Source organism: Rosa rugosa, chromosome 1, assembly GCF_958449725.1.
Source record: "Rosa rugosa chromosome 1, drRosRugo1.1, whole genome shotgun sequence".
NCBI lineage: Eukaryota > Viridiplantae > Streptophyta > Magnoliopsida > Rosales > Rosaceae > Rosa > Rosa rugosa.
Genome location: NC_084820.1, coordinates 31,166,030 through 31,180,726, shown reverse-complemented (window position 1 = coordinate 31,180,726; position 14,697 = coordinate 31,166,030). Strand labels below are relative to the sequence as shown.

The 14,697-nt window shown below is 38.3% G+C and overlaps 1 protein-coding gene across 1 annotated transcript; it reads left to right on the top strand.

The window, feature by feature from the left end:
- Positions 1-6,349: 6,349 nt before the first annotated feature.
- Positions 6,350-12,460, top strand: LOC133724640 (uncharacterized). The gene is made up of 10 exons (XM_062151416.1): positions 6,350-6,838; positions 9,459-9,556; positions 9,660-9,705; positions 10,318-10,400; positions 10,507-10,571; positions 10,716-10,777; positions 11,315-11,374; positions 11,532-11,564; positions 12,006-12,071; positions 12,167-12,460. Exons 1-10 carry the CDS (start codon positions 6,446-6,448, stop codon positions 12,209-12,211), a joined length of 951 nt encoding a protein of 316 aa, XP_062007400.1. The 5' UTR covers positions 6,350-6,445; the 3' UTR covers positions 12,212-12,460.
- The last annotated feature ends 2,237 nt before the right edge of the window (positions 12,461-14,697 follow it).

Genomic DNA, 14,697 nt, shown 5'->3' with positions numbered 1-14,697 from the left:
CGCCTCCTGCACCGTTCGGTACTTATACCCATCCTTACACACGGTCACGTCCGCCTTCAGATTCTTTGGCACGCCGCCCGAGAAACCCAAACCTGACCCCAGCTCCCAGAACCCGTCTCGCTCTGTCTTCGGCTGAGCCCAGAGGCTGGTGTCGTTGTCGTAGTTGTCGTACGAGAACATCATGCAGAGGGCATTGTTGGACCTGCTTGCTGGAGTTTTTGATCCAAGCGTAGGGAAGCCTGTAGAAGTTGGCGCCGATCTGGTTCGTATAGATCGAAACAGTGCACCCCCACTCAGCAACATAGGGCGACGGCGTTGCCAGATTCGGTCTCCGATGAGAGAAGAAATCGGAGAGGGGAGGAGGAGAGAGAGAGAGTCCGGGGGAGGGGGGGAGTGTAGTTTGTTAATTAAAATGAGGGCAAAACTGTCATTGATGTTTAAATTGGGTAAATGAGATTAAAAACTTGTTAGTGGAATAAGTGGACAATTTTTAGGCTGAAATTGTGTAAATGCATGGTCAATGCCCCAATATTTTATTAAAGTATGACAACTGGTTGGATGTCTAACACCCTTAGTACAATATGGTTTATTTTCATGACCTTAATTAAGATGATGGAAAAGTAGTACTGCTTATCCATAGTCAGTAAGATATATCGGGGATTAAAAACTATCTTTTTTTTGAAAGGCGGATTAAAAACTATCTTAAACATTGAAGGATTTCAAAAGTTATCTTACTTGGTGTTAAACACACACCTTCATTTTTTTTAATCCCCAAATGGTGGTGATGGACATGTGGCTATCTAAGCTGAATTCTTTCAGGTCATCGGTGAAGAAATAAGGTTTACCCTTAGATCATCTGCCATGGTAACCCATAAACCTATATATAGCCTATCAACATCTCTCATGGTAAGCCATTCCACGTTTTTCAAAAACGTTTTTTGTCGGATGACCTTATGTCCAAGCCATATATGGATGACAGTAATTTGTTACCGTTTTTTTATTTGGACTGGATTCATTGTGATTTCAGGCTGATTCGGACCGACTTTGGACTGATTTTACTTTGATAATCGGACAATGTTATTTCACTTTTAAGAACCTTGGTGGTTGATTTCTATTTTTGTTAGATTAGTTCATTTATTTGTGAACCTTATTCAATTATTTATCTGTTGGTGGCATTGTGATGATTTTGGACTGATTTATTGTGATTTCAGGCTGGTGTAATATCTTTATCCACTGCGGCATTTAAGAAGCTTATAATGGTTGGTTGGATGAAAATATTTTGTTACCGTTTTTTTTTTTATTTGGACTGATTCATCGTGATTTCGTTGTTATTTCACTTGTAAGAACCTTGATGGCTGATTTTGATTTTTTGTTAGATTAGTTCATTTATTTGTGAACTGTATTTGATTATTTGTTTGTTGATGGATTGTGATGATTTCGGACTGATTTATTGTGATTTCGGGCTAGTATCGGACCGACTTTGGACTGATTTCACTTTTAAGAATAACATGACCCGAACCAGATTTCATTTTTAAAACCCCTAAAAGTCTTAAATGAAGGTAAAAAGTAAAGATGACTGTCGTTTATCGTCCAAATGACTAGGAAACAGGTAAGTTTGGGTTTGGGGGGCATAACAAAGAATCTTGTTGTCAACACAAAAATTCCAAGTTCCATGAGTATAATACACTAATCCATCCCATGTCAAGCTAAATCCTGTTTACTTGAAATCATCATCACCATGAATTTCAAAACATTTTGTATTCTGCCGCATTGAATTTTAATCAATTCTAGGCTAAAAAAAAAAAGAACGTACATTTTTCTTTTTCGCCCAAAAAAAAAAATCTGTGATAGCTTATGGAAACTAGAAGAAGAGTTTTCAAATGAAAGTATTTGAAGAAAACAATAAAGGAGCCCATATCATAGTCACAACTCACAACTATCAGGAGCAAATATCATCCCACATAATCCAATACTTTCTGTCAGCTCACTTTATCAGTTTAAATTCATAGAAAACAAACATATAATACAAATTCTAAGAGCATTAAGCTTAAAGTACAGTTTCTTGATATATATTGCGGCACCATCTCTAATCTTGACGCCCACTCCAATCCACAAGTAGTGTAGCTCCATCTTCGCACATATTCGCTTCTATCTCTAACCTCTTTGCAACACACAAAAGGGTCACACCTCCAAAAGAATAAAGCCATCAAATAATAAGCACATAAATTCTTGCTACAAACCATAAAAATCAATACAAAAGTCTTGATAACTCTTTGACGGAGATTTTGTCTTACCTTAATTCATATGTCCAATACTATCTCTATAGAAAGTCAGAAATCCTGATGATTGAGTATAATACTTTTGTTGCTGCACCTTCATATTTGTTGCGTACTCCGTAGGTACACTTGCTGGCTATGAAAGTTTTTCCCTCTTGCCCTGGTTATCTGCTTCAATATTATCAATACTCTGCTCTATACTTTGGATTCTCCTACTCACGTAATTTGATGAATTGACTATGTAGAGCAGCATACCACATTTTTGATCTAATCCATTATTACCGGGTGATAGTGCTAAAATTGGAATTGCTTGCAATTACATCTCTTTTCGAGCTTTACATAATGTCATAACCACACAGGTCGTCATTAGTGTTAATATTTATTTGGGAGAATATTTCACCATCTACCATCTTCCATACCGACTCATGATCATTCTTCTGAAAGTGGTCGAGTTGACTTTCATCTTGTAAACTCACACCGTGTACGTTTTCAAGTTTCGCTGTATATGGCTTTTCAGGTGCATTGTTCTCCACAATGAACACACTCTCGGAAGTAATATTCTCATTCACAACCATAAAATGGTTGTGAAATTCTTGAACCATATCATCAATAAAAACACCAATGTTTTGTATTGTTTTTTGGTTGTTGTCAATCCATGTCTTCAAAGTGGCAAAGAAATTCTTTTATACAACATAAAAGATACCTTGACGTTCAACAATACCATAGGATTTAAGAATCCTTTCACTTGTGGTTTGCAGGGCGAATTTACAGAATTCCTCGGCTTTAGCTCCTAAAGTTGTGGGTTGCTGACATGCATAGACCTGTGATGAGTCATAAGAAGACAAATCATCTATCATAGCGCACTGGTAATAAGGACTTTCAATCCAGCGTCCAAGTTGAATTTTCATATCAGTATTGAATTGTAGCAAAAAAAAAAAATGTACATATTATTTGATATATTATCCTTATCTACTACGACATCTAAATTGTTATTTCTAAAGGAGAAGAAACATTCTAATCTGATATTGGGTAGTGCTTTCACGGTTGTTGTCTATCTGGCTTTGCTGTTAATTCAAATGTGGTGTATGATTGTGGTTAATTAAACCATGAGTTTAGTTGACTGTGACTATTTTTTTTTTATTTTTATTTTTTACAAAATTTTGTATGCTCAATCCCCTTGTGACCTTTACTTTTATAATTACCGAGCGTTTGGAAGATGATTACTTCAAGTGCAACCTTTTTTTAATGCAAACAAATTTGTTTGCTAATTCTAACTAAAGACAGCACTACCTTTATCACACAATGTTTCAACATTATAGCCACAACAAAAATATCTTTTTTACAAGTGTAATAGTGTTGGCGACAAAATCTACTGATAGGAGAAGGTTGAGACATTTGTCACAGTTTCAAAATGTATGTTTTGACCTCATAGTGCGCAACTACTTTAAACAAAACAAAAAGGGCAAAGTAACTCACATGCAACACCAAGAAACAATAGGGCAATGGATGAAGTCATTAAAGATCTTAGGACTAAATACTCGTTACTCCTCATACTTTTGCATGAAAAACGGTTTAGTCCAAAATTTTAAAATTAAACAGTTTAGTCCTTAATCTTTCTAATTCTCACATAACAGGTCCTAAAATGACTATTATATCGCTCACTTTTTATTTTTTCTGCCTCTCTCTCTACACACTTTTTATGTGTGTGTATGTGTGTGTGTGTGTGTGTGTGTGTGTGTGTATATATATATATACGTATGTATGTATGTATGTATGTATGTATATAGAGAGAAAAAAAAAGTGAGGGGTATAATAGTTATTTTAGGACCTGTTGTGTGAGAATTAGAAAGAATAAGGACTAAACTGTTTAATTTAAAAAAATTAGACTAAACTGTTTTTCATGCAAAAGTATGAGGAGTAACGAATATTTAATCCAAGATCTAATCACTAGTGACAACAAATCACATCAGTCCATATGATCAATCCAAAGACTCATTGTCTGCAATCGTAGAGTCCTCCTAATCATTTAAAGCATTTTGCCCATAAGCTTGAAGACCTACAATAACGAACAGAAAAACCATGTGAAAGTAGAAAAGTCACCTGATTAAAACTCAAATGACTTGTATCTTCTCAACAGGGGGGATACGACTTCTCTTGTGGGTTTAAAGAACATCATCGAGAATTGCATTGCTTTTTCTCTTTTGTTGTTTAGAACTACTTATACCAAACGTCCTCCAAAATCAATAAGATTTGGAACCTTGTCATAATTATCATTTGTCACAAATTGAGTAACAAACTCAATGACCCTTATAATGACAATGTAGCTGCAATTCACAGCAATTAGGTGGACATCCACTATATCATCAAACTTAGTTTTTAAGATCAACCCAACCTTTTGCTCATTTGAAAACTATACATTAATTTTTCGGTGACTCAAAACATCATATTCTACAGATGCTGCTCCACCACATTGTAATGCATCTCAATAATTCAAAAAACATGTGTCTGCAATGGATCAAGCACAAAACCTCCCATACCAAGAACTCTGGAAAGAACATGACCTCCAGTATATGAGTCATGAATGGCGGAGACCACAATGACTTACCTTAAGCATTGACCATATTCTTCAGGATTAATACCACCTACAACAATTAAATCTATATAGCATTTTGCCTCTTCTGAACCAGCATCGATGGAAACGCAAGTATTCGTACCATCAAACAACTTAACAAATCCATTTGTGACAACAAGTATCGTCTTCTTGCTTTTGTATCAGCAGCAAAATATCATTCCTAAATGAAACCTTACATCCGGATCTCAACTTTTTCTTCTTAATTGCCTCAAATTTTTTTCTTCCATCGAAATTTTAGTCAGGTTTTTCTAATTTGACGAAAGATTATGTTTAAGGACATCACGATTAAGAAAAAAAACTACATCAAAATTATGATTTTTTTTTTTATCATAAAAAATCAGAAATTGTGCTTATATGTATGAGTATATTCTAAATCCAATCAGAGCTTTAACAAGAATAAGACCAGAGCTTTATATGACGGAAACTAACGAAGGATTTAGACTCTCTTAATTAATACAATAACAAGTGAAATTCTTGGGTCACACATTCCGAGATGAGGGTTCAAAGTGGAGCAAATCACATAGATCAAGAGATCAAGTGATATTTTTTATGTATTTTACATCAATTTCGTTGTTTCATGAATTATTATTCTTTATTGTTGTTATATAGTTTAAAATATTGCTTTAGCAACACCTCGCCGATGATTTGTTTAAGGAAGACATGAACTTGAAAATCGTTCAATTTTCATAGTTGTTACAATTTGTGCAAAGATTGAGTGACATTTGACAAACCCTCACAGGAACACTTTGGTCCACTCTCGGTGCAAAGAAACCTCCCGGTGTCCTTGGAAGATGATGATGATCCTATCGATGATAACGATGGTGGTGGAGTATGCAGGCTTGCTTGGTGTGCCATCGGTGATCTAGATCTTTTAGAGGGGAAGACGGTGCCGTTTTATGTTCGGCGATGATGGCTATCGACAATTCTGTGGCAACTGTTTAGGACAAGTATATATAATCTGGCAGCACTCTTTTGGTTATTTTTTAGGTTTTTCTTTAATTTTGTAGTTTTTCGGTTAGGTTCAATAAGTCTCGTGCTAGGGTTTGGGAGTCTTGTTCTGGTCGGTGTGCCATTTCTGTGGCGTTACTCTAGGGAATTATAGGTTCTAATTTCAGTGCTTTCTGGTTGTCAACATGAGGGTGAATTGTCTTTATATGTGGTCTGGAGGTATTTGGACATTGTGTTAAAGATGATGAATTGGCTCAGTTTAATGTTGGTGGCGAGGTTGTATCGTTACTCTTGAGATTGGATATCTTTCATTGTAGCTCGTGGTTTTGGGCGTAAAGTTTAGTTATGGGTTGAGTTCTTTTGGCTGATGGATGTTGTTATTAGTGACGGACCAGTAACTATGAATCTTTATAAAAATGTGTCGTAATTTTTCAGTTATTAATGTATTTTATTTCTTCTCAGACAAACTTAGAATTCCCTACTTGGCGCAAACAGCCCTCTCTGGCTTAAGTGTCGCTAAAAAGGGAAATATCTATATAGCTCCTTGAAATTCCGCCAAACAGACGCTCTCAAAAACTTGGTGCAGACTATGGCTTTCTCAGTCTCCACAGCCACAGCCAGTTCCAGTCCCCAATTCCATTTCTTCTCTTTTCACTCCAATCATCTATTCCCAGTCTCCCTCTCTCTCCCAACCCACACCGCCAGACTCCTCGTCTCCTGCTGCGCCGCCGCAAAGCCTCAGACCGGCCCCGTCAAGAAGAAGCGCTCTCCTCCCTCGCCCACCCCCACCCCCGCCAACAACAACAAGAAAAAGCGTAAGGCCAAGGATAAGAATACCAGCTTTAGCAAGGTTGAAATTGTGGATGATTTCGGGTCTTCAGATTCCGGGTCGCTGGGTTACCATCCTACGCCGCCCGCTGGGTTTGTAGTGGATGATCACGGCAGGGTGCTTATGGCTTCGTCCAAGCGAATTGCCTCGATTGTGAGTTTCCTTGTTTGCTTCGTTTTCTGTCACTGTGTTTCATTTCGAGGTCACTCTCAGTTATCAGGTGAATGCTCATGGCACTACCTTAGTTTAAAGTTTGGAACTTGAATCTGTATGATGAAGAGTTCAAGCATAGTTGGTTGGTTTTCTTCATTTTTATTTTATGTGAATCTTCGTGACCCTTTTTACATTTGTTTTGGGGTTATATGTTAGCTGATTTTTGTTGTTGTTGTTGCCCAAATGAGAACAAAATCAAAACAGAAAAAGAGCCATAATCTTGGACATCTTGACTGATTCATCAGAGGTGGGAAATGGTGTAATGGTACAAATTGTATGTTTGTGGGAAAAGAGAAAGAATACTCATTCTAATTTGTCATAAGATGCAGATTGTGGTGAAAGCTGGGTTTTCTGATTTGGTTGCGAGAATGGAGAAAAAGGAAGGGAATGAGAATGTGGGGACAGAGCATATACAAAATCAAACTACAAATGTTATTTCAAAGTTTGATAGAAAATAATCTTACTTGTGGTAGATCAGAGTTGTGTTTGGGTTGTGATAAAGAAATACAGAAAGAAACAAGTTTTGAAGTTTATCAGATCACCTTTTAGACCTGGAATACCTAACTTGGCTGATAGATCCCGGTGTGGGTTGTGAAGGAAGAAAAGCGCCTGAAATTTCTTTTCTTTGAAGGACAGGGGCAGCCATTTTCAAATCTAGGTGGAATCATATAGCAATGAAAGTGAGTGTTATGGAGCATTGACAAGAGTGGGGGACAAGGGTTTTTGAAGAAAGTAATCCTTTGGCAGTGTAAGAGTCCATTTCGCTGGGAACTCATGCTGAATATTTTATTGAGTATGCTGCCTGGAGGGAGTGGGAAATCAGATACTGATAAGGAGTCTTTGTTTTTAGAACACACTGATGAGAACAGGCTTTTGGAAGATAGAGAGCCGTTTCTTGAGGCAACAAGGGATTTTAGTAGGAATGCGCTGGAGATTAACCATGACGGGAGAGCTGAGGCCCTAAACTCAAGTCAAGAGGACTAGAAGGAGAAATGATTATTTTTTGGACTGTGGTGGACCAGTGGCAGGTTTGGGCTGGAATGAACTGGAGATTAACAATGTTGGGAATGCTCAGGCCCTAAAATCAAGTCGAGAGGAGAAGAAGGAAAATGAATTTTTTATTTTTATTTTTAGGACTGTGTGGTGGACTGGTGATATGTGAAAGGCAGGTTGTCTGTCAGTCTAGGGAAGGATTATAAACGTTTACTCAATTGAGCCATTTTAGAAATAATTTCTCACAGATATGTTGAAGCGTGGCCGGAATGAGTTATGACAGATGAGAATGCCTTTCACCGTTAACAGGGCTCTCGGAAACCTGGAAGCCAAAGGAAACAAGTTGAGTTCTTTAAAGAAACGATAGAGAGTACCTTGTCTCCAACAATGAAGGGGAGGCAGCAAAGATTACTGGGTTGGGAAAAATGATCTTTGAGGGATCATCATGGCATCTTAATGTACAAGTGGGAGAAAAGTCTAAATAACAATTTGCCAAACATGGTAAGCTGAGGCAGTTTGATAGTTGGATTACAGTTGATGGGCTCCTGCTGCGCAGGTGGTCCAGAAAGTATTTCGAGATAATTGGCGGCACATGTGGCAGGCTTTTTAGAATTGGACAAAAAGGAGAAAATCAAAATAGTTGTTTGAAGCTCGTATAAAAGTCGGGGAGGGGAGTATTTGATTTCTTTCCTGGTTTTTGGAAAACTTCGGGAGGAATAGAATTTTTTTTTTTTCATTTGCAACCCTACCTCCGCTGGCAAGGCCAGTAATAATGCTTCTGTTCTTTCTTTGAGTTGATATTTCGGATTCAGAAGGAGTTTGAGTGACCTGGAAGTTGGAAGCCTTTGGGGCAATTTTCTTGCAAATTCTATTCACTCCCTAAACCCTATTTAAAGCATTTATTGGAAAATCCTTCCTGCCTCAGTTCTCTCCCTCTTCTGTATATTTGGGTGTTAGTTTGAGTTATTGCTAATAGAAGCTAAATACCTGGGATATGGCCCAAATGAGCAGATCTTTTTCTTGTCTCTCTCCCCACAGTTGTGTATCATGTGCGAAGGAGCCAGTGTGTGAATCATCTGTTTTGCGCTTTCTGATTGCTTTAGCTCTTTAAAGAAGGGTGTTTATTAGGATTCTAATTTGAGCTGGGACATTCCAGGATTGTGCGTCTTTGTAATGTGAAACTACAGATTTTTTTGGAAAGAAGGTGTTGGTTCTGGGGAGATCTGCTATGAAGGCGGTGTTTGTTAGTCTGGGCATCATGAAGGGATTCAGTTCCTTCAATTTCTAGGAATAGGTCCTTTCTTGCTTTTCAATCAGATTGGAATGCGGAAGTTAGTATTGTTGTTTTTGGTGCTTATTGTTTCTTTCTGCTAGGATTGTTGTATTTACTGGTACTTTTTCTCACTGTATACTTATCCACTTATCTATAGTTATTCCTTTTCTGTGAGTGACTTTTTCTTGAATCAGAAATAGATACAGATTTTGGTGTAACTTATTTATTTATCATTACATTGCATCTTTAAATTAAAAATAAATTAAAATGAAATTCTGAAGCAGTCTTGGACAGGTTGATCCTACCAATAATTTCCCATTAGAGTGCGTTATAAGGAGAGTGTTCAGAAGCTCACGAGGGGATGAATGTATGCTGCTTTGCCCTGTTGACACGTACGTAATGTCACTTTTTTTGTTGCTGAGCAATTTATCCAGAAATATTATCAATTTTATTTTAATATTTATCTGACATATTAAATATATATATATCCTGCAGGCCTGTTCAGATATTAAAGAGCACCAATATAGATGGTTGGTCAGCGGTATGTTTTTCTGGTCCACATCTAGTTTTGTGTTCCCTCATAATTTTGTGTAGACATTGTATGAAAATTTGGGCATTGCACAGAAAATAGTCCCTGATGTTTTTAGACATTGCTTGCAATTTGAAATTGTTTATTGATTACCTATAAAAACTTGTTTATTGGTTTTTTTCTCTCGAAGTTATTTGTGGCCGTATTAAGTCTTTGTATCTTTTGAGGTAACAACATAAATGGTTGGCTGTGATCATCCTCTTCTTTCTAATGCTTTACCTTCACCTCCATTGCTAAAAGGCTAGAATGGACTTTTACTTGGATGGATGAAAACCTTATACAAAGTTCATTTATACAATGTTTTATTTGAGGGAAACGAGGTGCCCTCAACACCTAAAGGCCATCAGAAAAGTAAAATTGTATTAGACTCTTGGGTCTCCTATAGATGATATTAGAGAGATGTCGATACAAACATGATAAATTCTTTCAGAATACAAACATGATAGATTCTTTCACATAATTCAAGGCTTCTCAATCAATATGTCAGAGACCAGTAAGAAGTCTAAGTGTTCTTACCGTTAGCTTCATTTCCTTGTCAATTTAATCTACGTTGTTCTGTTTTAGGTCAGTGATGAAGAAGTTGAAGCTATTCTTCCTTCTGCTGCTTATGCCCTTGCCAAGATACATATGCATCTTGTACATAGCGGGTATGATGCCACATATTCACAAGCTTTATTATATTCTCAAATCCAGTATCTTGGTTCTCCTCTTTTCTTGATATTATTTTGCTTCAAATCTGTGTGTTCCTATCAGATTTTGCTATACAGCAAGGGGAGGATTTTGTTACTCAGAAGATGACATATTTGATTTTCGCACAGGCAATAGTTCTCTTCCCTCTTTTCTTTAAACTGTTATATGCTTGCTGAAATCTTAGGTGGCTATGATATCTGTATTTGATATGTGCCTTTCTATTTTATACTCTTCCTTTCTATTATTTATTTATGGTGCTGACTATTCTGCAGATGATGGTGAAGATGTAGATGGCTTGCCAACCGAGGGTGTCGAGATTACATGTTTCCATTTGGTATGTGATAACCATCTATGTACAGTATAATCTCTTAGTTTTTATGTGAATGCTTAAAGGTTACAGAACACAGGCTTTTGTTTGTCTGATGAAGATAAGTACAGTTATATTATTCACAAATGATCCGTGTTCTTTGAAGATCAATTCTATAGTCTTTTCTCTTTTCTGGTCGTATTTTAATGTGTTTTCGACTTGGAAATATATTATGCAAGTATAGCAAAGTCACTGAACAATGTATTTTCAAACCTGAGGTGTTGTCATTCTAGGAGAACCATTCACTGCTTAATAAAGTGATCTTGATTTAAGGTTATTTTCTTATAGTCTGGAGAAATAGAACTTCCCATATCCTTTTTCACTTACATGCTACAGCAGAGTCTCCAGTATACATCTTTTTGGTTTAGTACCTTTTGGAGTGGATCAATTGAATGTAAACAGTTTTAAAATTTCATTTCATGAGATCAAATACAAAAAGTTGTATATGTTGTAAGTACTTAACCATTGCTGTGTTGATCGTTAATCTGTGGTTCTTTGCTGCAGGATGGTGCGCATTACATGGTTTACACACCCTCTGATCCACTTCTCTTTGTTGCTGTAAAGGTACTGTTCAAGATCTAATAAGCTGTCTGCACCTCCAATATGCAATAGTACTCAAGATTCTATTATTCTCAATTACAGTTCTTTAATTTAGCTAAAACTAAAGCCTGATTCCATAATCTGGAAAGATAACCTAAGTAATTTGGATTTGTTTGTGCAGGATAATGACGGTCTATTGCAAATTGCTGATGATGTAAGTAATGCACTCATTTGTAGTTGACAGGATATCGTTTTTCCATTTCTTTACCATCTGACTATTTGTGCTCTGCTTGAAGTTTGTTAGATTTCAACTCTGATTATTTGCATACTGATTAGCGCCTTAACTATGTTGTTCATTTAGCATTTCTTTTGATAACCTCCTTTTTGTCCCCCATGAATCGAATAGAGTATCGGTTTGTTTCAAACTTGAAGAATGTGCTCCTTAGTGTTTTCAGCTTGACCGCCTGTAATATATTCAGAAGCAAATATCAGTATAACTAGCAATAGAAGCTTAGTTTCAGAATCAAACAGTAATCAAAATGCAGGGGGACGTCAATTGTTAGTTTTCTTTTTGCTGTAGTGATGAGTCGTAGACCATCAATTGTTATTTATTTTTATAGAAAATTAAGGAATGCTGTCCTGCTGTTGGAAACAGGATCTGCTGGAGGACCCTGCTATCATTAGTGCCATAGATGAGGAGACCGAGTTTAATGCATTGGTGGTATGTAACTGCACTTTGCTCATACCATTATCTTATTGTTAAAGTGAGCTAAGTGGTTGCTTAGTGGTTTTTCTGTTTTCCTGTCATTTCTGCAGGAGGAAGAAGCAGCTCTTCTTGATTCATTGCTAGGAAAAGAGTAGCATGTGTCTGTCTAGTGTCAACCGGGGTATTTCTTCATGTCCAGTCTTTCTAGTGCCCGTCACATTTGATATGAGAAAGCATTTCTAAGGACGGTGGGTGAATAGCCCTGAGAAATTGACATTTGACTTTAACCCATCTCTGCTTTGTAAATAATTTTTCTTCTTTTGTAATGCATGTATAAAATCTTTCTTGTAGCTCAGTGTTACCAGTGGTTCTCTTAGTGATAAAAGTAGCGTATTGTCCATCAATTTTGAAACAGAGGGAGGACTGCATATACCTTATTTTCTTTACTCTGGTGACGCTGCACTTCATATTGCTTCATTAATACAGTTCATTCACATACAAGTAGAAATGTTAGTGTTGATTCAACAGTAAGAAATACCAACTGATTATACCAAGTACATCGGTATAGGAAAGACTGTAGGATGTGACATCAGGTTCTCAACCCTGCATGGTGCTTGTTGAGACGGTTGAGTAGCCAGTATAAAGATCGCGTGAAAGAGAATATATATATATATATATATTTTTTTTTTTTTAGCATTTGCAAATCCATGCTGGGAATCAAAATTCGTTGTCTTGGAAGTTGGAACTCAATTTTTTTTTTTCGGAAAGAGTGTGTGTGTCTGTGTATGTGTGGCCCGGAACGGTGGCTATGTTTTCAAAGCCTCGTCGTACTCTTCAACGCTATTGTAACCATTCTGGACATCTTAGTTTGGCCCCGCCGGGAGTCTGAGATTATCAACTTAATTCTTAAGCTAAGCTAGTAGACATGTTTGGTAAACATAAAAAAAGCTGCTCATTTATTAAGCTCACAATACCCAATGCAACGTATGGAAGTTGTCCAATTGCAGCTTTGGAAAGCTACTGCCAAAATAAGCAGCGGTAGCGTTGCTCTTGATGTGTGTGTGTATTTTTGATGAACCAAAAGAGAAACTGAATCAAAACTACAACAAAAAGCCACAACGAACTCCCCCTCTCAGCTGATGCAAATAGAACGCTGGGAATACAGAGAGGGGAAGGCAAAAGTGCCACACAGCAGAATCTTTGTCTTTAAGATCAAAAGATGTAAGTCTATCGGCTACAAAGTTAGCATCCCAAATGATGTGCCGGAAACGAAAAAACTCAAACGAGCAGTTTAGCTGCTTTATATCCTCAACCAAAGTAAGGATACGCCATCGAATATTCATTTTTCCCAATAAAAAGTCGATAAGGATTTTTGAATCATCTTCCACCCAAACTCTAGGATACTTATAGAACTTGGCTGCAATTAAGCCTTCTCTAAGAGCAGATGCCTCCGTAATAAGCACACTAACTTGATCGATCTTCTTGGAAGCAGCAAACAAAGGATAACCATCCGTGTTACGTAAAACAAAGTCGATGGATGTTTTTCCATCCTTTACAGAACCATCAAAGCTTAGCTTGATGTCATCTATGTCAGGAGGCTTCCATTTGATATGAATGGACTTAGAGAATGTAGGAAAACTAGGCTTAGGATTGGCTTGCCAGTAGTTGGTTCTCAAAAGTCAAAACAGCAGCTCTTGATGAGTACATGAAAATGTCAAGAAAGTCAAAGTTGTTTAAGGAAATCTCTCTTTTATGTGTTTGGCCCAAACTCTAGGTTACTTGACCTAGTGGTAATAGGGTTAAATTAGAAGGATCTAGATTCCTATTCAATGTACGATTACTTTCCTTGTACGATTAAGATTCTATGCATTGTAATCCTCTATATAAAGAGGCCCCTATTATCAATGAGAATACACAGCAAATTCCTCTCAATTTCAGTTTCTCTACAACACGTTATCAGCACGAGCCCTAACCATAGCTTTAGAAACCAAAACCCCAGAAATTGATCAAGCTCCACCGGATTAGCGTTGCTTGCGCTACTACTGCCCCCGCAGCCCCCGCGTCGTAACTCAACGCCTCGCTGCCCCTGTAGCACCCGCAAGCCCTGGTTGCCTTCCACCTTCGCGCGCACTCGCCTGCCCTTGCGACCGCGACTCACCAGCGACCCCGCGGCATCTCCGCAGCGTCCTCGCGGCATCCCCGCAGCTTCCTCGCTACCCCGCGGCATCTCCGCAGCGTCCTCGCAGCCCCGCTGCATCTCTGTAGTTTCCTCGCGGCCCCGCGACAGCCCCGCAGCATCCTCGCTGCCTGGCGACATCTCCGCAGTGGCCTCGTGGCATCCCCGCAGCATATCTGCAATGACCCCCGCGACTCCGCATTCCCGTGACTCGCCCGCGACCGCGCGACCACAGCAACCCTAAGCTCGCTTGCTGCCCCCGCAGCCCTACGCTCACCCGCTGCCCCAGCAGCTCCTACAAGCCCCTGGGTTTGCTGCTCCCTCGTGCGCGCATTGTATCTGCTGCCCCCGCGGCCCTGCAGCACCAGCAGCCTATCCCCGCAGCCTGTTTTCCAACATGCGCGTGTTCTCAAGCCCTGAATCAACAAGTAAGTCTTTGAGATTGAAGTTCCAGTTTTTGAGTTT